Below are 22355 nucleotides of genomic sequence, written 5' to 3'. Positions count from 1 at the left end.
GCCTCACTGATGCCAACATGCATTTCCGAGCCGAGGCAGTGAAGGAGAAGCTCATTATTAAACTTCAGAAGCAGAAGGGTCCTACGACACCAGGTAACTCTAGAGAAGATGAGGATTTGCTTCCTTACGGTGCGGCCTCTAAGCATATCTTCTCTGTGTATGAAACTATTGTTTTCATTCAAGACACAGTGACTATCAAGGTCCCTATTATTCCTTGAAAACGTGCTTCACATTTTGTTGATGCAGGGAAAGGTGACAGATGAATGTCTGCTTCTGAGGGAGCTCCGTAAGAGATTTTAGCTGCAGCCCCCTCCTAATCTACAGCTGACGCCCATACTAGGGTGTCACCGACCATCATTGCTCTGACGGATTCCCATGTCGGGGGTCCTTCATTCATTCTCTAGTCTGAGAGGGACAAAGGCTAGCAAGGACACCCCTTCTAACATTTCCAGCTCCTTGTCAAAAGAGCCAATTTCATCCTCCGGAGGTCAGGTCCCGCCTTCGCTCGAGGGAACAAAGGTACGTTGTGATGACCTTCGTCCTCTACAGTCGTCGGGAGCGCATCTCTTGGTCGATCGAGCTATTCACACATTTCTTTTCGTTCAAGGTCGATAGGGAAGGATTTGTCATGTTCTCAACGGGCAAAGAGCTCCACCTGCTGAGAGTAAAGAATAAAATAAAAGACTCGAAGAAGAAAATTTTGATCGGCTCTTGCTGCGGCACCTGGGGAATTTAGACCGAGCTGTCAGAGAAAGTAGTGCGCAGGTCGAAGTCCCTTCCGAAGAGCACGGAGTTCGGTCAGGAAATGTTGAATAGTGGGTGAGGACTGAAATTAGGAGGCACAGAGCAAGATCTTGCCACTACCATCGTGGTTGCCGAAAGTCTAATTGATTACTCAAAAGAATCAACGAAGCCTAAAGATTAGAAGAGTACCTGTGTTAAAGGTGGGGAAGATAAAGATCAACACAAGGAAGAGACGCACCACGAATTGACCTTATGCAAGGCAAAAGACAAAGGGAAGCCTAATAACAACAAAACTAAACCACACAACAGCTGCTTCGTTTGTGGAGGACCTCATTGGGCATGTGATTGCCCTTAGAAGAAGGCTCTAACTCTCTCCTTAGAAGCCATTAAGAGGAAGAAAGTGGTGATGTGACACACAAGTAGGGTATATACAACTGCTGGATGGGATGCAAACTCCAACAAAACCCCAAGCAAAGGGGTTACTCTTTGTGGAAGTGGTAATATGTGGAATGTCGCAAGAGCAATGGTAGACACGAGTGCTTATTACAACTTCATCTCCGTCGAAGAAGCAAAAATATTGCGTTCGTGGGTGACTGAAGGAGGATACTCCATCAAGGTGGTCGATTCAGCAGTAAGAACCAATCCATGGAATAGTCAGAGGAGTAAAGAACAATATTGGAGCGCGGTCAAGTAGCTTAGACTTCTCTGTCATTCTAATAGATGATTTTAAAGTTATTCTATGGCCTAAAATTTTTGGAGCAAGCAAGAACCAAGCTTGCCTTGTATCGACAATAAGAACTAGCAAGCAAGAAGCCAAAAATGCTATCGGTCAATCAATTTAAGAAAAACATCTGACGGGATAAGAATAGTTACTTGACTATTCTTCACGACTCTGATGAAGAATGAAAGCCCCAAGAAAACGTGCCAAGGGAAGCGGGGACAGTGCTTGAGGAATATAAAAGTGTTTCACAACGAGAATTACCAAACGAACTATCACCAAAGAGGAAGAAAGATCAGCAGATCGAGATGGAACCAGAGATTGAGCCGCTAGCCATGAAACCTTGCTGCATGATACCTTTCTCCCCTACAACCGCGTACGAGAGAGAAAGCCCAACCTTCTTCAAATTTGCCAAGTCCTAGAACAAGCAAAGAGAGTTAGCTCGAACCACATTACATAAGGTTGTAAGAAGAATGAAGAAGTGGGCATACAAGAAAATTATACATTAAGACACATGGAAAAAGAAAAAAACTAAAGATATCAAGTGGATGGCACAATGAAGGCATTACGAACTTAAGTGGGGGAGAGTGTCACACTCCGCCATCTTCAAGAATAACTGACAAGCTAACCATGGGAAATTAATATTTTAGAGAAGACCATAATGTAGAGAGCAATCTAAGGGACTCTAAAATATTTCACGACATTCCAAGGAATTCTAGAAGGTCCACATAATTTCATAAATGTGTTGAAAGAAGCAAGCTTCAAGAGAACTCTAAAATATTCTGGAAAGTTTTAGAAGCATGTATATGTAAAGGACAATGTAGAATTATCTAGAAGATAATATATTCTAATGTAATCTAGAATGTTCCCATAGGTTTGGGGAGGACTATAAATAGAACTAGCTAGTTCTTAGACTTTTCTGTCATTCCAATAGATGATTTTAAAATTGTTCTATGGCTAAACTTTTTGGAGCAAGCAAGAGCATTCATGGAGGGAAACCAAGCTTGCCTAGTATTGACAATAAGAATTAGCAAGTAAGAAACCAAAATGTTATCGGTCAATCAATTTAAGAAGGGCATTCGATGAGATAAGAACAGTTACTTGGATATTCTTCATGACTCTAATGAAGAAGGAAAGCCCCAAGAAAATGTGCCAAGGAAAGTGGGGGGCAGTGCTTTGTAAGGTTAATTCAGTGCCAAGGAAGAGTGTTAAAGCTGCACGAGCGACTTGAGATAAATTAGTCCGCGACACAAAACTTGTTTAAGGCGTTACATAAGCACCACAAGCAACACAAACAATTTTTTTGTATTTACATGTTCAACAAAATTTTATTGTTGGGAGGGAAGTGGCCAGTGGAGGATGGGTCGGGTGGGGGTGTGAATAGGGAGTGCTGAAGAGAGCAATTTTTATTTTATTTTATTTTTTGGGCATTTACCTGCATATCTCCTAATTCTTATCTATTTACATCTCGAACAACTTTTTTTTTTCATTTTCAATCCTAGCTAAAATTATTTTTAAAATTAATAAAATTTAATTAATTTTTTAAAAATATAATATGAAATTTTAATATATAAACATTATATTAATATTATTTATTTATTTATTCGAATCAAATCAAGCTGACAATGATTGAATAAATTTTTGGTTCATATTCAACTCATTTATAAATCGAGCTAAAAATATTTATTTGTGTTGACAGTTTAATTACATCGACTAAGGTTCACTTACAACTAATTTATTTTGTTAAGAAAATTATTTAAAGATTGTGGAAGAGTAGGTGGATGGTTTTTTTTCCTTTCAACTAAATTACTTATGTTTGCTGAATATTATAAACCATTTTATAATCTTATAGTAGGGTCAGCTTAAGAGAATATTTGTTGCATTTGATGAAGAACTTAATATTTATTCTTTTTTTATTTAATTAAATAAATGAGTTTGAATAAAGTACTTAAAATTTGGTATATGAATGACCTAAGCTTGAATATTTAACTCATTTATATCCTTGTGAGCATAGCCTGCTCGCTCTTGGATAAGTAGCTTGTTAAGAGGTGAATAAAATATATTTTTTAGTAATGATTTATTAATTAGTTGCTTTTATGGCTTATTTTTTTTTATTTTTATTACATTATCTGAAAAGTAAAGTGTCTGTGCCCTAAATATATTATTATATATACATTTATTTTTATTATATATTTTTAAAATTTTTTTAAATATATTTATCTCATGAATTAGATACTTTTTATTTTTATTTCTTTTTTTCACTCAAACCCTTTCACAATATTTATGGTATTTGGCAGTACTTGGGGCTGTAGGAGTTTATTAAATATTAGTTGTGAAGCTGCTGAGTAATAATCTGTTGTTCAAAATATTGCATTAGATATTATAATTTTTCTTTTAAGTCACACCACAGTTAGAAAACTGCCACTACACATAATTAAAAGTGGTGAGAAAACATAGATTTCAGATGCAACTTATTGAAAAACTGTCAAAACACAGTTCACTCAAACAGTCAAACTGCGGTGCGGTCGTTTCCAAACGAAACTTTAGTCATGAATTTAACCCAGAGTCAATCAAACACCAAAAAAAAAAAAAAAAAAAAAGATTTACACATCTCTACTAAAACCAATTCAATCCAATTCTATCCTATTCTGACTCTTTCCCCCCGCTTCCTATGTCATATATCGTAAATTCAGATTTATCAAATCCGATCGTAAGCCAGATTAAACAAATTTACTGCGTTATTGCTCGCTTGCTTCATCTCCGTCGCGAGCTCGTATGGTTCAACAAATTTGATGAATTCTATTTAACATAAATTTATATGGCACCCAAAAAGTGTCTTGGGAGAAATATATAATTTTTCTCCATCAATTTCAAAAGAAAAAATATATTAATAAATATAACAGCATAATTTCTTCGAAAAAAAAAAAAACATAATATTCAATATATGTGAGAATATAAAATCAGATGATTTTTTTTTTTGGAAAAGAAAATTTCATGGGATGCATGCAGAACGACCAATTAAAAAAAGAGTAGAAACTGAGTAGTCAGCTAGAGACTGATCCCTAAGGAAACATCTGTCTGAATCCACAGGGTACACGTTGCGTCACCACGGACCTGAGATTCCCCGATTCCATTCCAATTATGGCATCCAACGATTCCGCCGCGGCGATCGAGAGCGAGATTTGCCGATATGTGCCTTGTTTTAACAAATATATATGTCACTTATCTCGGGAGCAATTCGTCTGACAAGCGCGAAATCTACCTGGAAACGCGAGCTTGTGAACTGTGCGGAAGAGTTAGGAAGAATGTCGGAGAAGGAGATCGACTCCGTGGAGCTGCCGGCCCCAGCTGGCTGGAAGAAGGTCGGATTTCGATTCTTGCTAGGTTTTTTGCTGATCCGATCACTTTGTATGAGAATTTATAATTCAGTGTCTGTGCCCTAATTTCACTTCTGAGCTGAGAGCCTGAGATTATTACTCGCGAACTAGGTGTCTGGCTCGCATCATAGGGTCTATGAACTTATTCTTAGTGAAATTCGCGGTGTCTTTTGATTTAGGCTATTTCGCTCCGGGTTTTCGGTTACGATTTTATTTGTTTTTAGGAGTTGGCCGTAGTTTGGTTCCTGTCGATGTGTAATTGAGATGAATTTGCTGGATGACATGGACTTTCTTGTCAGAACTAGGGCTTTGTTCGGTTGATTGATGTTTATTCACTTAGCTAATAGAATTTTGTGTCCGAAATATTATGTCTAGTTCCGGAGTGCACGTAGTGCATCACTCGTGTAGTAAATTGTATATGGTATATGAAAGCATAAAAAACTAGCATTATTATATACTTGATGTGCTTTTTTTTGGGACATATATTTGATGGACTTTCTTTTACTTGGGGAAATTCAATATATTTTTAGCTGCAACTGTTGAAATCAGGATGCTGCGTTCTGAATGTCCAACAAGAAAAGGCAAGTTATCAAAGTTTTCAAACATGCCATGTTCCATACTGAAAAAATTAATTGAAAGTAATGACATGATCTTTTTGCTATTTCTTATAACATATCCATGGCCATCAATTTTTGCTATTTTTATCATCAATTTTACAGAATACAGCTACATGAGCTTAAATTATTTTGAATAAAAATTGACATTGCTGTTCATTTTTCTGCCTGAAACCTCTCTTTTTTTTCCTTCTTGGAATTACAGTCACTGTTGATCTCTATAAATGTTAGATGCGAAGTATTTAGAGCAAGAGAAAGAGAGTTATGGACTTTGATTAAATTTGATGACTAAAAATGAAAATATTAGGTTTTTGGTTAGAAATGAAGATATCTAGAAAAAAATCAGAATACTACTTGTGAAAATTATTTAGCTAGAGTTATAAAAAAAATTAAGTAGAATGAAAGGAATAATTCATGAAGTATTTTATTGATTGGTCAAATGAGTGTTTTGAAAAGAGCTATAAGGGTTTATGTTTAAGTTTAGATGAAATCCCCACTGAAATTTGGAGGCTATGGGAGACGTTTAAATAGTTTGGTTATAATATTTTCAAAATAATCTTACAGCGTTGGAGGATTTGCGAAGATTTAAGAAATACTTTTGTGCTATTAAGAATTCTTGTAATTGTAGAATAATCAGCTTAAGTGTTATGCAAACTAGTTAAATGGAGAGCATAACGAAACATTGGCTTACAAAATTTATTTTGATATTGACAATTCAATTTAATTTCATTTTAGAAAAAGATTCATCGTAGAAGTCTTTTTATGTTGAAGTGCCTAGTTCAAATGTAGATAGCAATCTGTAGATCTTCATATGGTTTTCTTAATGTTGAAATGACATATAATTAAGTGTAATAGGATCGTGCTAGCGAGCATTAAAGTTGAAAGAGGCTTGTTCAAGGGTTTCATCCTTTGCCAAGTTAAATAAAGAATCGATATTAATATTGCATCTATTGGTATTGATTTTGGAGATGCTTAGGATTTATTGTTCGAATCAAGGTATTTCATCATGAGAAAAAAAGAAAATAAAATAAAAACAAAACAAGAAAGATATGATCCTATGTTATAACTTATAAGTCAGTGGTTATATGGTAGCGGTGGTTTTTTTTTTTCTTTTTTGTTATTAAGGGGAGGGGGGAGCTCCCCCACTTATATATATGTAATATTTATCTATTGAGGGATGGCTGGGTAAAGCTTAAGAGGAGGGAGGAATGTTGTTGTAGTCTTGTAGACATTGTGGGACATTATCACAACACAATTACACAAAGATGTATAAACCAGCCCCCTAAGGTTCACTCCTCACCCTACCTCTTTAGCTGTTAATTCATGAGGATTAGCTTAGGCATCATTAAAACTTAGTCCATGATGCTACCTATTTCTACTTTTCTTGACATGGATGAGGAGATTCCTTATTGTCAATGTATTTTTATTGTTGAGCATCAATTCATTAGGACTATGTAACTCTACAAAGCCTAGCTAATGATGTCTTCATTGGTATGAATGTTAAGGCCCATACAAATTTTGTACATATCACTATTTCCCTCCATTTTTAGTTTGGAGGGGGTGCCTCAGCATGCATGCCTATACGTACTCTCAATTTGGATGTGTACAAGTTGTGGAGCTCTTCCACTGATACTTCATATATATATATACACATATATATACCCAAAACACAAGGCTCAACACATAAAGGCCCTAATATTATAAAATACAAAAAATATAACATGATACAAAAAAAAGACCCAACAAAACAATCATCCGATAAATTTAAGGCCCAACACATTAAGGGCCCAATATTATAAAAAACAAAAAATATAGCATGATACAAAGAAGACCCAACAAAACAGTCATCCCATAAAGTAAAAAGTATAACAATATCATCAGTGGTGCACTTGACCCAGACAATGTGAAATACTTAATTGAAAGTGTATTTTGATTCAATGTGTGCATTACAATATCCTTATAACTATAGCCAAGAAAAACCTTATTGGCCTTTTTTAACTTCGACTTAATTTTTTCAGCCTTTTGCACAGATACTCCCCAAGCAAATAAGATATTGGTAGAATCAAAATGCATATTGAATTACTTTTTATTTTGTAAACAAATAAAAATTGAATACTGTCAGGAAAGCTATTGTATAAAAATACCTAGTAATTGATTTCCTAGGCACGTATGTCAATCCTAAACAATTTCAACTAGGAGATTTTGTGCTCGGAAAGCTAGAATCAACTCGCTAGGATGATGGAGTAGGGAAATTTGCATTAAATATGAGCCCATTTATCATTCTAGGGGTAAAAATACCTATAGCACATAAACTTCAAGCCAAGTGGGGAATAAATAAACCTTGAGCATGAATTGTGAATGACTCCCACTGTTTTGACTTCTTGGTTTTAATATTCTCAGTTAGTGTTTCGATTCTATGCATGGTTGAATCATCAAGCTAACTTTGAGTGGGTTGAGCCAAACTAGGTCATACCTGAGTTGATTGAACGAGTGCAAGGAGGAATGGCTACTGATTTCGGCTTCATATGAATGTCTGGATGAAAATCTCTTCTTTCCTTGGTAGATTGGATGATGAAGTTAGCCCTAGTATTGTAATAGGGACAATTATTATAATTGCAAAACATCAACTCCCATTAATACAAAGTTTAAATATTTATATGTTTTTTTGCTTGAATATAATTGAATGATATTTAAGATCAGTAAGGATAGACAAAAGTTTGGGATCCTTAAATGACATTTAGCTTAAGACTAGTAAGGATAAATAGAAGATTGAAACATTTACATCGAGAACATGGCTAATATGAAATTTTCTAAGTCATTTTTTTTAACTTTATTAAAAGGATGTATTTGTAAAGGTGAGGGTGAAAGGAGTTTATTACTTTTATGGGGGTGGATGGTGGATGAAAATGTTACTTCTCCCTTGAGATCCATGCTGGATAGAAATGCTTCTGAGTGAAGTGTATTTTAATTCTCTTGTTGATCATATCTTTGAAATTCATGTCAGACCATTTTGCCCTTGGTGCTGATGTATGGATGAAGGATGGAGTTCCTAGGCTTTAAGATTCGTTTTGTTAGAATATTAATTAAGCCATAAGATGACTTTGAGATGGTGGCGGTATGCTTTGAGCTATACCATCGAACTTTGTTTGACCCTGAAGATCGGCGTTAGATTTTGGATTTGATGGTATAAGATTTAGAAGTATTGTTGTCTCATGGTTGATGCAAATTGAATGAGCACCAATATTTGTGTCACAGTTGGATGACTCGAAATAATTGTACTTTTTAATATTGTAGGTTTTATAAATTGTAATTTATTGTATTACTTTGTATGATTCTATTTTTATATAGTTAATTTAATAATGGTACATTAAGAAATCTCTCAAGACTTTTATTATATCACCCAGTTTGATTTTTAGATATCTTTATTTCACATCTATGGTAGTCTTATATTTGTCATAGTTAACAACAAATTTTTTTGTGAGTATTTTTCATGCAAATAATGTGTATGCACACTGAATGATTGTTCAAGTTAACTAGTTATAGACTCAATAGGAAGATTAATTAAATCCAAGTTTTTAGGCTAAAATCATTTAATTATTTTTAATGAACTCATGCATGTAAACCTGCTAGCAGATGAATTGTATGCAAACTAAAAGGTCAAATATCACATTATAACTTGTCACACAAGCTTTTATTAACAATTTTTTGCCTGTGCATATGCTTTAAAAATTTAATTTTAATTTAATTTCAATAATTTTAGAGAGTTTCTAGGAATATTTCATATATTTTACACGTTAAACACTAACAAAATAGTTTTATGTAACCCATAAATTTAAACCTTCATTATATTATAACTTAGCTATATTGAATACATCAACAATTTATTACATGGAATGAAATAATTTTTTTCACTAAGATAAATTTAGAATCATGTTTTTTAAAATTCACAGTTTTGCTCATATAAAATCCATATTAGCATTGCCCTCATTCTACAAGGGATAAGGTAGTCTATAATTCGATATTATTTCTTTTAGTTGTTTGATGAGTTCATTATTCTGATGCTATTTGTGTTGCATCTCATTTCAAATTTGGCCCAGTTTTTTTTTTTCTTTTTTGCTCTAATTATTGTTTTATCACAACTAAAATAACTTATAACACCATGAATATTGAATTCTAGTATAAGGAATTATTTTAAATAAGAATCACTAATACGGCAAGGAGCTTCCTTATAATAAAATTAGTCATATCTTGTTATGAATATACATTTTTTTCCATGAAATATAGTCAGCACCATCACTTTCATCTGCTCATCACATATGATAACCCTATTTAATGTATCAACCAACTTGTTTTCTATCATTGCACATTGTTCAATCATAAAAGTATATCAGTGAATAGTGCACTCATTTAACATATAAATCTCAATTTGTTTTCTCTATTTTTACGAATTTAGATATATAAGTACATAATGGTTAAACTAGAGAACACGTTCTTTTGGCAATAGATTTTTCCTCTAAAATTGACAGTGTATTCATATCATGATTAGATATATATTTTTTTTATTTGGATCATTCAACTTCTTTCTAAAAAATGCAAAATAGTGTCATGCTTAACTTATAACACTTTCAATACTGCCGCAAGTATTACAAAAACATGAGATACTTTATAAACATTTGTTAGTTTATGCTCATAGGCATTTTAATTATTTCTTAATGCTATTTAGGGTACAATCAACAAATTTTGTCCATTGTTTTTTTTTTCCTCTTTAGGACATTTGGTAATAAGTTTTATGATAGTGCTAATCTTCTTAATAATTCTTTTATAAATTATTGCCAAACAATGAAAATTCTATTCTTATGAATTTTATAATTTTGGCCAGTATTCAATTGATTTTATTTTGTCATGAACAACATATCTTTTGTTACTTACTCTTATAAATCTAAAAATATCACAAAACATGTAAGAATAGGTTGCTTAAAAAAAAAAGATTATTATTCTTCTATTTTTTTAATATTTCAAAGGTTCTTTTATGATGCATCATTTGTCTCTCTAGTTTTTACTGTATATCTTGATATCATCGTAATAAACTACTAGAAAAATTTCAATGAAAGATTAAACAACATTTTGCAGGGTTCTTATAGAAGTGCTCGTTGTATTAGTTAAAAGTGTTTGCTCAGCTTTAAAAATAATTTTTTATTCATCTCCTTCAAACATTCTTATTCAATGATATTGATAGCTACTTCTTAAATAATAGTTTGAAAATATAAATTCTTAAAATATTTATAAATACATTCACTAGTCAAGCATATCTTCTAGTTTATGAATAAAAGTTTTAAATTTGCTAGTAACATTATTATTTGCTTTATTATCTACACACATGTGCTAACTTTCATTCTTTTTAGGTGTCAGAAATGCTGGAGGGCCTAATAAATCAGTTTTTTGTGAAACCTCTATTTATCTCTTAAGTTCAATATATTGAGTTGGATTCCTATAAAGGATAAATTAGATTTTGATAATTCAACGATTTAATGAATAACATAGTATATCCTTCTAGACGTTGGAGTTCATTTGAGAGATTATCGGGACATGAAATTTACAATTAGATACAAGTTATTAGAATATTCATTAATATCTCTTTTGGATTATAATGTGGGACTTCTACAACTCTTTCCATCGGTCTTCCCTGATACTTATCACAGAAATTTCCTATGATCTTATCCATTATGGGATTATCTGATATCTAAGATCATTTGTGATCATTGTCCTTTTATGATCCTTACTAATGTGGGAGTGTTCTCGCTTCAGATGTGCGACGGAAGCTGCGACTATCACGCGATCGCGGGAGACAGTCTGAAAGTCCTGTTTTCTTCTTTTCTATGCTTTCTTTCTTATCTTCCTTCATTTTTTTTGTCATTTCCTATACATGTGTTGTATTAGGGTTTGGAAGCCAGTTTTTGGCTTGAGTTTGTTTAGGATAGTCGCCGGCGTTCGTTTTTTTCCTTCGAGGGATGTATTCAAAGAGTTTGGTGGTGCTCCGACTATATCTCTCTACTAAGTTTTTCATTTAGTTCTACATCCTCTAAAGCATATATTACTCTTTTAGTTTTCTAGCTTACAAGCATTTCTCTAAGTTTAGTAGGCTTCATCACTGTTATTCTGCCATTGCTTTTGAACATACGAGTAACATATTTTTCAAAATCAGTAATATCTATATCATGCAAGTGTATAACTTTAGATGAACAAAGCGAAAATATTTTTTAAAAGGATTGATGTTTATCCTAAATATTTTATTTAAGTTAGGTGGAAGTTCAGTTACAAGCCTGTTAATTCCATGTTCGAGGCCAAGAAACATCTATACTCCATGGAAGCTTCTCAAAGGTGCATATCACCTGATTAAAGCATGAACTCATGACCTTTACCCGGGAACCAGGGAGGCATTTCAGCTTAAATAAAGCTCACTGGTACCCAAGCTTACATGTTCTTCCTCCATAATGAAAATATTATATTAGATTTATCAATAAGAACTAACAGCCTTATTTACCCATGTCATTTGATGTGATTGGGGATATGTTTCAAATTTAAATTTATATGATCAATTGTAAAAATCACCATAACATTTATGCAACTTCCATTATTAATGATAGGTTTATAAAATTTACTCTTGTTTTTAAATTAAATTTGTGATATGAAAGTTATTTTTTAAACAAATTCAACTTTTAAAATGTAGCAATAATGCATTCCATAAAATTTAAAGAATATCAAAACATAACATCTTTGAATACGGTTCTTTCTTGATCAAATTCATGAATGCCATTTCCTTTTTTAATCTTCTTATTATCCCTATCTTCACATAAATATGCAACTCCCTACTTTCAACATTCATTTGAATTATGACCAACTTAATCAATTTTAAAATGTACATTTGTAGAAATTTTAGAACAAGATGTGCTTGAAAAAGGCTTTGCTTTATTACCCTTAAGTACTAGTGTTACTATCTTTGGATGTATTAGTTGCATCATTTGAGTTTTAGCTGGAAATACCAACATTGCTCAACTATAGTGCAAATTGGAAGTATTTTTGATTGATATAATTATGAGTTGTCTTCTCCTTTTTAAAATTAGATAGCAAATCAAACTTAAACCTAGAAAATATTGTTTTGAGATCTGCTTCTCAGATGACATCATTAACTCCTTAAACATTTTTATACATTCAATAATGCTTTCAATGCCATATTTTAAAGCATTGAAATCTCGAAGATAATTATTACAGTGTGATGAGGTGGTATAGTCTCTTTAAATTCATCTCTTATTTTAACACAAGTAGTTGTAGATTTTCTACCAAGCATTTCTCTTCATTTTTCATGTTCATCTAACTTATCATAGCTTGCTCAAAACTTAAAAATGTTACTTGATATACACCGTATATAGTGTCATTCAAACAAATTTGATGCTCGTCAGAAATATTTTCATCCAAAGAAATTATCCATTTCTATAACCTAGTTTAAAAAACTATAATTCTTCCATCAAATGAAGATGACGATTCATTCTCTTAGTAATATCATCTAAATATGCCTCTGATATATATTATAACCGGAGATTTTGTTATCATATACTATATAAATTCTATTTAATTATTTCTAACATGTTGATTTTTGTGTGGTTTAACTATATTAATATTCAAATTAAATTATTCATTTAAAAGAAGTAAACATCTTGTCCATTAGTTTGATAATGAGGTTTTCAAAATTTTAGTTGATTGGCGAACTTGATTTTTTCTTTCTTCTTTTACTATTATTTCTATATATTGCTTTTTTAAGAAAAACTTTTCTAAAATTGCATCATTTTTTTAATCTTTTAGACGACCCTGATATTGAGCCTCACCTTTAGTTGATATGGTGGCACAACCGTAAGTTTTGATATCAAAAATGACGTTTGGCACCTTATGGTCCAAAATTTTATTGTAGATCTAATATAAAGTATGCAAAATTATGCAATAAACTCTCAAAATTTAAATGTCATAAATCCTTCACTATAGCAATTTTTTTTACCATTGATAAAATGAAAAACACAATGAAAAGCAATTCAACTGAAAATCTATTGACATTCTATCAGAAAAAAAAATGTTAGAAATTCAAGATCAAGAAAATCATACTAGCACTGAGAAACACATATTTATTGAAAAACTTTATTATATCCTCAATAATTACTAGCTCTTGACCTTTATTTATTGTCTTTGATGAATTAAAAGAAACAATGAAAATATAATGGCTTTCCATTAAAAATAATGTTAGAAATTTAGGATCTAAAAAAAGCATACACTTAGAAATTCACTTTTTAGTTGAAAAGTTAGATGGTATCAAATTTGATTAAAATCAAGCACACACGTTAACCAATAGCAAATTATTGAATAATAAAATAGAAGATGTAAAGGAATTCGCCAAAAGGAAACAAGCCTTCTGCTTTGTAGGAGGTGATAATCTCTCTAAATCAAGTTTGTCCATTGATCAATGAATTGAATTCTAGAAGTAGAAGGAATAGCCTATCCAGTTAGAAATTTTAGTCTAATTCAAAGTAAGTTTATGAACAAGGTTAAGTTTCTTATTTATAAAAAAATCCTAAAAAGTCTCTTTCCACTGATTACAACTAGAGAATCACTAAAATTTACATAGTTGTTGACTTGTCATGTAGAAGTTAAAAAATCACACATAGTAAAGAAGCAAAAGTAAATTACACCCAATGATAAAAATAGAGGGATGTTGCTAGAAATAATGGAGTGAATCATGTTACTTTACATGAAAAGAAGTTTTACTAAATGAAGTTGCAAGGAATAGAAGCAAAAGTTGGCCTCTGATAAATAGAAGCCACAAAAGTATTTATATAGATATCAATAATAGAGAATTTGAGCCTCTAGTCGCCAAATCAGATTCCAAGAAATTGCATGGGATAAGGATCCAAACAGGGAAACTAGGACAAAGCAAACTTTCATAATAAACAAACGTCTTAGGAATGCATATTATGACCCTTAAAATTTTAAGCTCGTAGTAAAATTCAAAATAATAAAATAAGTCAAACAACTAAAATCTAGATTAAGAGTTTAATTTTCTAGTGGTTCGTGTTTGTGCACATTTTACATTTTTATGGTAAATTTTGAGATTTGCATCTTTGACTCAACCAATTGTTGTTCATGTTTAAGAACCTATTTTCGTAAATGTTGGCAAGAGGCCCTATGTGATAATACCAACCAACAAACTAAGGTGCTAGCCTTTGAAGCCTCTTGCTGTTGTTTCTACAACTAAAAATTAAATTAAGAGTTTAATTTTCTAGTTATTTGTCTTTCTACACATATTTTGCATTTTATGTTAAATTTTTAGATTTGCATCTTCAACTCGACAAATTGTTGTTCATGTTTAACAACTTCATTTCCTTAGTGTTGGCAAGAGGTCCTTTGCGATAATCCCAACCAGCAAACTATGGTGCTGGCCTTTCGAGGCTCTTCTTGTTGCTTCTACCACTAGGACAACTCAATGGATATGTTCTCAATCTTGCTTGAAAATGGAAACTAATTTATGAGGAGATAACGAGATTGACATTAGCCTGCTTATGTTTTAACAACAGTTGATGCCCTTCATGTTTGGGAGGCATGATGAGGAAACTTCCTCCTCTAAAATCATCCTTTTAAGATGAACAAAAGGAAAAAAAAACTACTTTATGTGTGTAACTCTCATTATTGATTTAGTTGGGTACATGTTTAATTCTGAAGTGAGTGCTAGTTGTCTGTAGACTCTGTTCTAATGATAAATCTCTAGTGCTGAGAATTGGTCAAGCTCAACAATGAATCGTTGAGCTCAAGTTTTGGTCTAAGCTGAGTTGCCTAACACTGATGAAAAAAAAGATGAAAAAAATGAGCCACTTCAAATAATAAAATTGTTAAATCTGAAAGCCTGTGGAGAATGTCTCCCCTGAAATATCAGGAAGCTTCTTACAATAGACTACATTAATGCCAAAGAACAAGAGGAATTCTAACCTTTAGAGACACCACCTCCAAAATGGACTGGCTTTGATGTATCAGTTCATCAATTCATTTTTTTCTTAAGCAAACGTTAGGGTGTGACACTTGAGCACTTCTCTGAGGATTTTATTGCATACGGGTTTTGATAGTCAAGATATAAAGGCTACGTTCTCATGAAGATGGCCTTGTTAGGGAGATTAGATACATGACATGTGAATATCCAATCTAAAAATTCGTCATCTAGAGTTTCTAGAAATTTTGGGGCCCACAAAAGCAAGCTAATTCAAGCATTGAGCTCTCCATAGTGATTTTGATATATGTCAATTCTAAAAAGCTGAAGGAGCTTGTTAACTCCACCTGGTGAGTGCCATAATAACATCTCAATCGACATTGAAGACCTGCTTTGTTGGAGGAGCCAATTTGAAATGGAAGCTAATAATCAAGAGGATGTGAAATTAGTGAAGATTGAGAGTCCGTATTTATGTTTGAGTACCACATTGAGCAATCGCTCATTTGCCTCCCTATTCCTTGTTTTAGGAGGCCAGCATCCTCAAGAGCGTTAATATGAGCAAGAACATTTAGTTCGCTTGGGTGAGTATTAAGAAGGTGCATCCAAAACTTCCTTCTTAATTTTAACATGGTGCTAAATGCAATAGTAGATCGAGGGAAATGATAGGTAGATTGCAAATGACCATCATGATGCAGGCTTGATAAAGTTTCACACTCATAAATCTAGCAAATCTTTCGATAACAAGTGGTGGCAAGTGGTGTCCAAGCTGTTGTTTTATTAAATTGGAGTCGTTGATGCATCATTCCTCTTATCATTTTATCAAAATCTTAGATATTGCGTTTGAGTGATATGATGAACCCTCTACTTACTGAGTCAAGGCTTTGGCCAAGCTGGAAGGGTTCATTGATACCCTTTGAAAGAATGGCAATCACCAATCTTTTCTAAGATAAAAGAAGACGAGATGAGATAATTGTCCTTGATCATTGACGGTTTTGCCTGAAATAATTCTTACTCCCACTCTCTCTTCCTCATTGTCCCTATATATTAGATTACGTTTTGCTTTTCCTTTATTCTTGGAGTACATTTGTGACTTAATGTAAACTTAAAATGGCATTTCTAGTACTGGCATCCACCACCCGTGTGATTATGATGTGTTCTGTAAGAACCACATTTGTGTAATTTGAAATGTTTTGTTCCTTCAATTTGTTGTCTCTTGCATGATAACTGTCTTTATCATTGATTGATTTGTTTCTGGCAAACTTGTCTTTGTTTCCGAGGTGTTTGATGAGAAAACCCTCTTGCTTATGCCAGAACTGTGTAATATTTGCAGATGATCCCGAGGTCTCATGACACATATTGATGGTAATCAGGTGCTATTTTGTGTTCAGTGTATAATGTGCAAACTGCTTAGATTATTTTTCTTTTCAAGTATCACCCTTGATATCTATTTGAGAGCTTCATTGATAAGCTATGGAAGCAACACACTTAACTTTTGATTTGTTAATCAAAGGTTGTTTTAAACTTTTGGCGATGCATCAAAGATTAAATTATGAATTTAGGGATCAAATTGTGTTTACCTGTATTTTTTTTTTTCAACTTTAGCAGTAAGAGGTTATTTGGTGATGCAATTTCCACTTTTGTTGGAGGGTTCGTCCTAGTTGATTGGAGGAAAACCGCACATCCCTGGCCTTAAGTCCCCCAATTCTTTGTCTAATGAGGAGTTTCGGGAGATCATTTGTCATTTTCCTTTTACATTTTGTTCGTTCTTGATACCATCAATCATAGACACCTGACTGTTGCCCAGTGATGCTGTGGTGTGCCGAAACAGTATGTTTGAATTATATATTTTCAGCATAATCTAGCTCTGGTATGCCGTTCCAAATATTTAGATCTACCTGTTGTTGTGAAAGCATGTAGTAGAGTTGGGCAACATGTTTTGCATTTTGTGCCAACCATATGCAAATAAGAGAACTTATGTGTCCAATGGAAGGCCCGTAGAGCAATATCTCACACTATTGTTATTCAATTGAAACGAAGGAACTAGGATACAGATTTTATTGGGGTTCAACCTAGATCATGCTTGCATCCTCGGGAAATTAATACTAGAATGATTTCATTAGATAAGGAGATTACATAAGTGGTGGCTATGCTACCTGATATTTTCTGTATTGTACTTTCTTACATTACATTTTCAATTATGACTTCTTTAAATAGAAATAGTATGTTAGGAATTCATCAAAAGGCTTTGAAATAACTATTCTTATTTTGCATCCATCTTGAACATAAATAGACAACTAGGGTCTTGAAAGGACCACGCATACCTAAAAATCCCTTTTCTTTTCTTTTTACCTCAACTTAATTTTGTTGGCTTCCCTTCTTCATTTATTGACCTACACCAAAGCCCCATGGAGTGAATCCATCATTGCCTTTGGTTTGAATCTAATCCCATGGCTCGTAATGCACTATTAAAACGGGTAGTCATACAATAGCCATATTGTTAGGGTACTGAAGAAAGAAACTTAAAATTTGGCTTCACCTCTAAAGTCTGACATCCAAAGTCTCTTCCTACAACTCTAGTCACTAGACACCACGTCCTTCACCTGTTGCCATTCTTTCCAGCCACCTCCCACCTTGTTACCACTCATTCCAGCCACCCTTCTTCGCTGTCCCGCTTTACCGCCGCATCCCTGGACAGGCCTCCCTTTGATGTCCTGTAGTTCCATGTATTTCCTGCTGCTGCCGCCGTCTTTACCACTCATTGCCGCCACCCCAAACAGCTGTTTTCTACTTTTCCAGCCTCCCGGCCAGCCATTTCGCTCATTCCAGATTGCTACCACTGCCGCAACACCTTTCTTTCGCTGCTGTGTCCTCCTCTCTTGCTGCTGCAACCCAGGACTGCCCTTTCCAGCTGTTTTACTGCTGTCCAGTCCCTTTTCTTTGCTGCTGCCTCCATTTCTGCCCTCCATCCTTCCTGCCTTCACCATGTGCAGCCCTCATACATCCTCTGCTGTTTGTTTGCTTTCTGGCGTCAAGGAAACAGACGCCTTGCTGTTTTCTGCTTGCCAATCGCCTTTTCCACTCATATGCCACCTTGCAAATCCTCACCGACTACCACCTCCACCTTTGGGACACATTTTAGTTGTGCTTGTTTGTGTCCGTTTTTTTATTTTCCCTTTCCAAGTTGTTTGTTGATTGTAACCCTCATATTTGTTTTTGTTAATAAATTTGTTCTTCCTTTTGTGATCTGGGTTAACTATGCTTTAAATTAGGTTAAATTGTTTCTTGTTACCTCTTAGCAGGTACTGTATCTTTATAGATTTGAGAATTTGTATTACTTATTTGGATCATATGCATTATTCTAAATAGCTATATTGCTTTTCACACATCCATTTTGTTGCACACGCACATTCTCCTTTTTTTAAAAAATTAAATACGTTTTTGTAATCGGATTATCCTGAAACATTGTCCATGAATCTTTCTGGATTGGTATAGTTACTCTAGTCATTAAGATTGGTGATTTTTATTTACATGCTCTATTACCTTTATATTTTCAGTACATACCGAAGGACGGACCTCCCAAAAGGAACGGAGTAACTTTTATTTCTCCCACTGGAGAGGAGATTAGAAACAGGAAGAATTTGGACCGGTTTCTGCGTTCTCATCCTGGAGGTCCTTCGCCTTCAGAGTTTGATTGGGGATATGGTATCCTCTTTCCCCTTCTTGTTCCCCCCCTCAATTTCTCGACTAATATTTTTGATTTTCCATGTGATCTTAGTTCTTGCTTGATTGGTATAACAGGGGATACCCTTAGGCGCTCTGTCAGAATTAGGGAAAAAGTAAAGGCAACAGAATCTATTGAGGATGATCCACCAAAGAAAAGACAGAGAAAATCAAACTCAAGCAAGGGAAAGCAGAATAGGAATGACGAAGATACAGAGGAAGAACAAGTTGATGAGGTGCCTAAAACAGACACACAAGCAGTGGAGAGCGTAGCAGACGCCGTAATAGAAGATGGTGAAGATGATTCAGTAGAAGAAAAGGTAGAGGCTGCTGCTAGAACTATCAATGATAATAATTCTACTTTGCTAACTGAAGAAGATAAGACTGTAGAAGAAAGGGAAGTGAAAGCAGATCAAGATTCAGCTGAAGTCCAAGAAGAAAAGGACAGAAATGAATCGAAAAAGCCCGAATTGGAATATGCCATTAAAGATCTGCCTGCTTTACGTCTGCCAGAGGCAACAAAAGTGGAAAATTTAGTTGCAAGGGACGATCATGAAAAACTGGAAGTGGAAGAGCCGAGCAAAGCTGTGCCTGATTTATCTCTGCCTGAGGTAACCAAGGAGGAAAATTCAGATATAAAAAAATTCCAAGTTGATGCAGAAGTGACACCTCATGAGGCTCTGTTCAATAAGGAAGATTTGCATGACAAAGAAGTGGCACCTCATGAGGCTCTGTTCAATAAGGAAGATTTGCATGACGAAGAAGTCAAGGATAGAATACTATATAATAAAAATCTCAATTGGGAGCAGAGGGTTTGATCCTCATAAGGTATGATTCCCCAACCCCCACTAATGAACTTCAAAGTGTTTTCTCAACCCCAAATAAGGCTGCGCTTTAGCCTTTTCATGAATACTTTAGAGCCAGCTGAATATTTTATCTGAGTTAATCCTCTTTATTGCAGCCAAGCTCTCCTTTTACTGGTTTGGTAATGTCCCTATCATTCCCATCTTGTTAGATTGGTTTATACCCATCTGCTCATGCTCTTTTATAACTATGTAATGATGTTAGATATTGTCCTTAATGTTCAATAATTTTTGCTAACTGAATAGCCCACAAAACATTTAAGTTGCTATTAGGTGAAATTTATGTATCCACTGTTGAGGATTTTTTTTTTTTTTTCGTTTAAAATTATGGATTTATTACTCTGGGCGTTTCCTTTATTTTTCACTATTTGTCTATTAGTATTACCAGCAGCGATGAAATTTTAATTGCCATGGATTAAACAGGAGATTATTGGATACTTGGATGCATTAACAAGCCAATGGAGAATTTATTAGTTTCATTTGCTCTTACAAAAGTTCTAATGTTTCAGTTTCAAATTTTGTTTATTTATGTGTTTTTAATAGCCTAACAAAACTTTACTAGCAATGCATGAATGTAGGGTTTTCTAAGGGTTGGGTTTGGATTGGGACAGCATATTCGCATAGACTCTCGGATAAAATATAAACAATTTTTTTATGAGATTAAAATTTAAGATCAAGTCAGGGTCAACTTGTTTTGATTGTTGAGCCATCTTAGAATGGATTTATTCAAGTTGGATTCTAGGTTTAGTTCATTTGTTTGTTGGCACAATAGCTTGTAAAAGCGCTGCCATGCATCTTCGGGTATTTTTGGGACAGCAGCAGCTTTTTGAAGAAAGAAACTGTTGCTTCTCAAAAAACTGATATCAAGAGAAGCTGCAGCAGAAATAATATATCTGTTTTGGATGGTTCAACTGTGAAACTATTGTGCTGCAGTTATTTTTGAAATAAAGATTATAATGCCCTTACATATTGTAGCTGTATGGGCACTGTTCGGAAATAATTCAAATATAACACACTAAATTAAAAAAAAAAATTACAAAAAATCGAGTTTAATATATTACATTGAAAAATATATATCACTTAACATGAATAAATAACACAAATTAAAATTAAAATAACAAGTAATATTGTTGTAATATTAGTCTTCATATTCAAATAATTAAGTACATTGGAGAATTTTTTTTCCTAAGTTGCTCTCTTTACATTGTTGTTATTTGAAGTGTTCTTTACTGTCTTGAGCTCATCATAAAAAGTCACAATCTTCAAATGTTTTGTTTTCGGGACTATTTTCTTCAATAACGGACGATATTAGAGTAACACAAGTCACGCACGACACAATTTTATTACTGACTTAAAATAAGGTTACAGTGAAGATTCGAAATAACGAAAGGCAAAACACAAAACAATGGTTTATAACTAATGACTTGACAAAGAAGAAAACACACTTGTTGAAGAGGGAGTCTGGCTGGGGGAGGCTAGACTTGCGATTGCGGTGAAGGCTAGAGAGGTTGGGCTTGCTGTGGAAGAAATAGGATATCAGCTGGGAAGGTTCTCCAACACTTTTGGAGGGTGGACAGTGAGCAGGGAAGCATTGACAACATGGGATAGACTTGAACAACAAGGTAGCTGTTGTAGGGTTGCTAGCATGCGGCTGAGAAGGGCTAGACTCCAAGTTGGAGCAAAACAATTGTAATATAGTCATTCAAAAGAATCCCTTGGTTGATATGACCATCGTTGACCTTTTAAAAAAAAAATAAACCCACCTAAGTGGGAGCAAAAATCAACATGTTCATAACAGTGAAAAAAAGTAAAAAAATATACCCACAGTTGTCCAATCGGTCATCCAAGTGGGAGCAAATGTAGTATATGACCATCATTCATGTATTACTCCAACAAACAAGTTTATTAACCACCTACTCATATATGTCTACCACCACACACAAAGGGGTGTAAACGAGCCGAACGCGAGCAAACCCAAGCTCAGCTCGTGCTTGGTTTGTTAAAAAATGTCAATGTTCGTATTCGGGTCGTTTTTATTTCGAACACAAGAAGTGTGTGTTCGGCTGGTTTGCTTAGCGAGTCGAACACGAGTTGTTTGCGAACAAAGAGTCGTTTGATAACCTTAATCATGCAATAGATGGATATTAAGGTTTGAGGCAAGATTTAAATTTATTGGTTATGTTAAAATATTATTTAAATATAATTTAATATATTTTTATTCATTTTTTTAAATTAATTATAAATTTTTGTGGCCTCGTAGTCAATTAATTATTTTTTAAAAACTGCTATATATATATATAT

The 22355-nt window shown here is 33.8% G+C and overlaps 1 protein-coding gene across 3 annotated transcripts; it reads left to right on the top strand.

Annotated features, from left to right (window-relative positions):
* Window positions 1-4534: 4534 nt before the first annotated feature.
* LOC110020518 (methyl-CpG-binding domain-containing protein 11-like) lies at window positions 4535-20367 on the top strand. 3 transcript variants are annotated; one of them, XM_020718648.1, is made up of 4 exons: window positions 4535-4824; window positions 19026-19173; window positions 19270-20019; window positions 20153-20367. In XM_020718648.1, exons 1-3 carry the CDS (start codon window positions 4678-4680, stop codon window positions 20007-20009), a joined length of 1035 nt encoding a protein of 344 aa, XP_020574307.1. In that variant the 5' UTR covers window positions 4535-4677; the 3' UTR covers window positions 20010-20019; window positions 20153-20367. The 3 variants fall into 3 exon arrangements, with proteins under 3 accessions (XP_020574307.1, XP_020574306.1, XP_020574308.1); XM_020718647.1 differs by having other exon boundaries at window positions 4536-4824; window positions 19270-20365; XM_020718649.1 differs by lacking the exon at window positions 4535-4824 and adding an exon at window positions 16803-16841 and having other exon boundaries at window positions 19270-20365.
* Window positions 20368-22355: the final 1988 nt, after the last annotated feature.

The sequence above is a fragment of the Phalaenopsis equestris genome, unplaced genomic scaffold, assembly GCF_001263595.1.
Source record: "Phalaenopsis equestris unplaced genomic scaffold, ASM126359v1 Scaffold000098, whole genome shotgun sequence".
NCBI classification, from domain to species: Eukaryota; Viridiplantae; Streptophyta; class Magnoliopsida; order Asparagales; family Orchidaceae; genus Phalaenopsis; species Phalaenopsis equestris.
This window is presented reverse-complemented; position numbering and strand designations above follow the sequence as displayed.

Bases quoted from the DNA above. Each gene is read 5' to 3' on its own strand.
- LOC110020518 (XM_020718648.1), top strand. From the start codon at position 4,678: ATGTCACTTATCTCGGGAGCAATTCGTCTGACAAGCGCGAAATCTACC. The intron at 4,825-19,025 runs GTCGGATTTCGA...TTATATTTTCAG, and splicing joins CCCCAGCTGGCTGGAAGAAG to TACATACCGAAGGACGGACC. The intron at 19,174-19,269 runs GTATCCTCTTTC...TTGGTATAACAG, and splicing joins AGAGTTTGATTGGGGATATG to GGGATACCCTTAGGCGCTCT.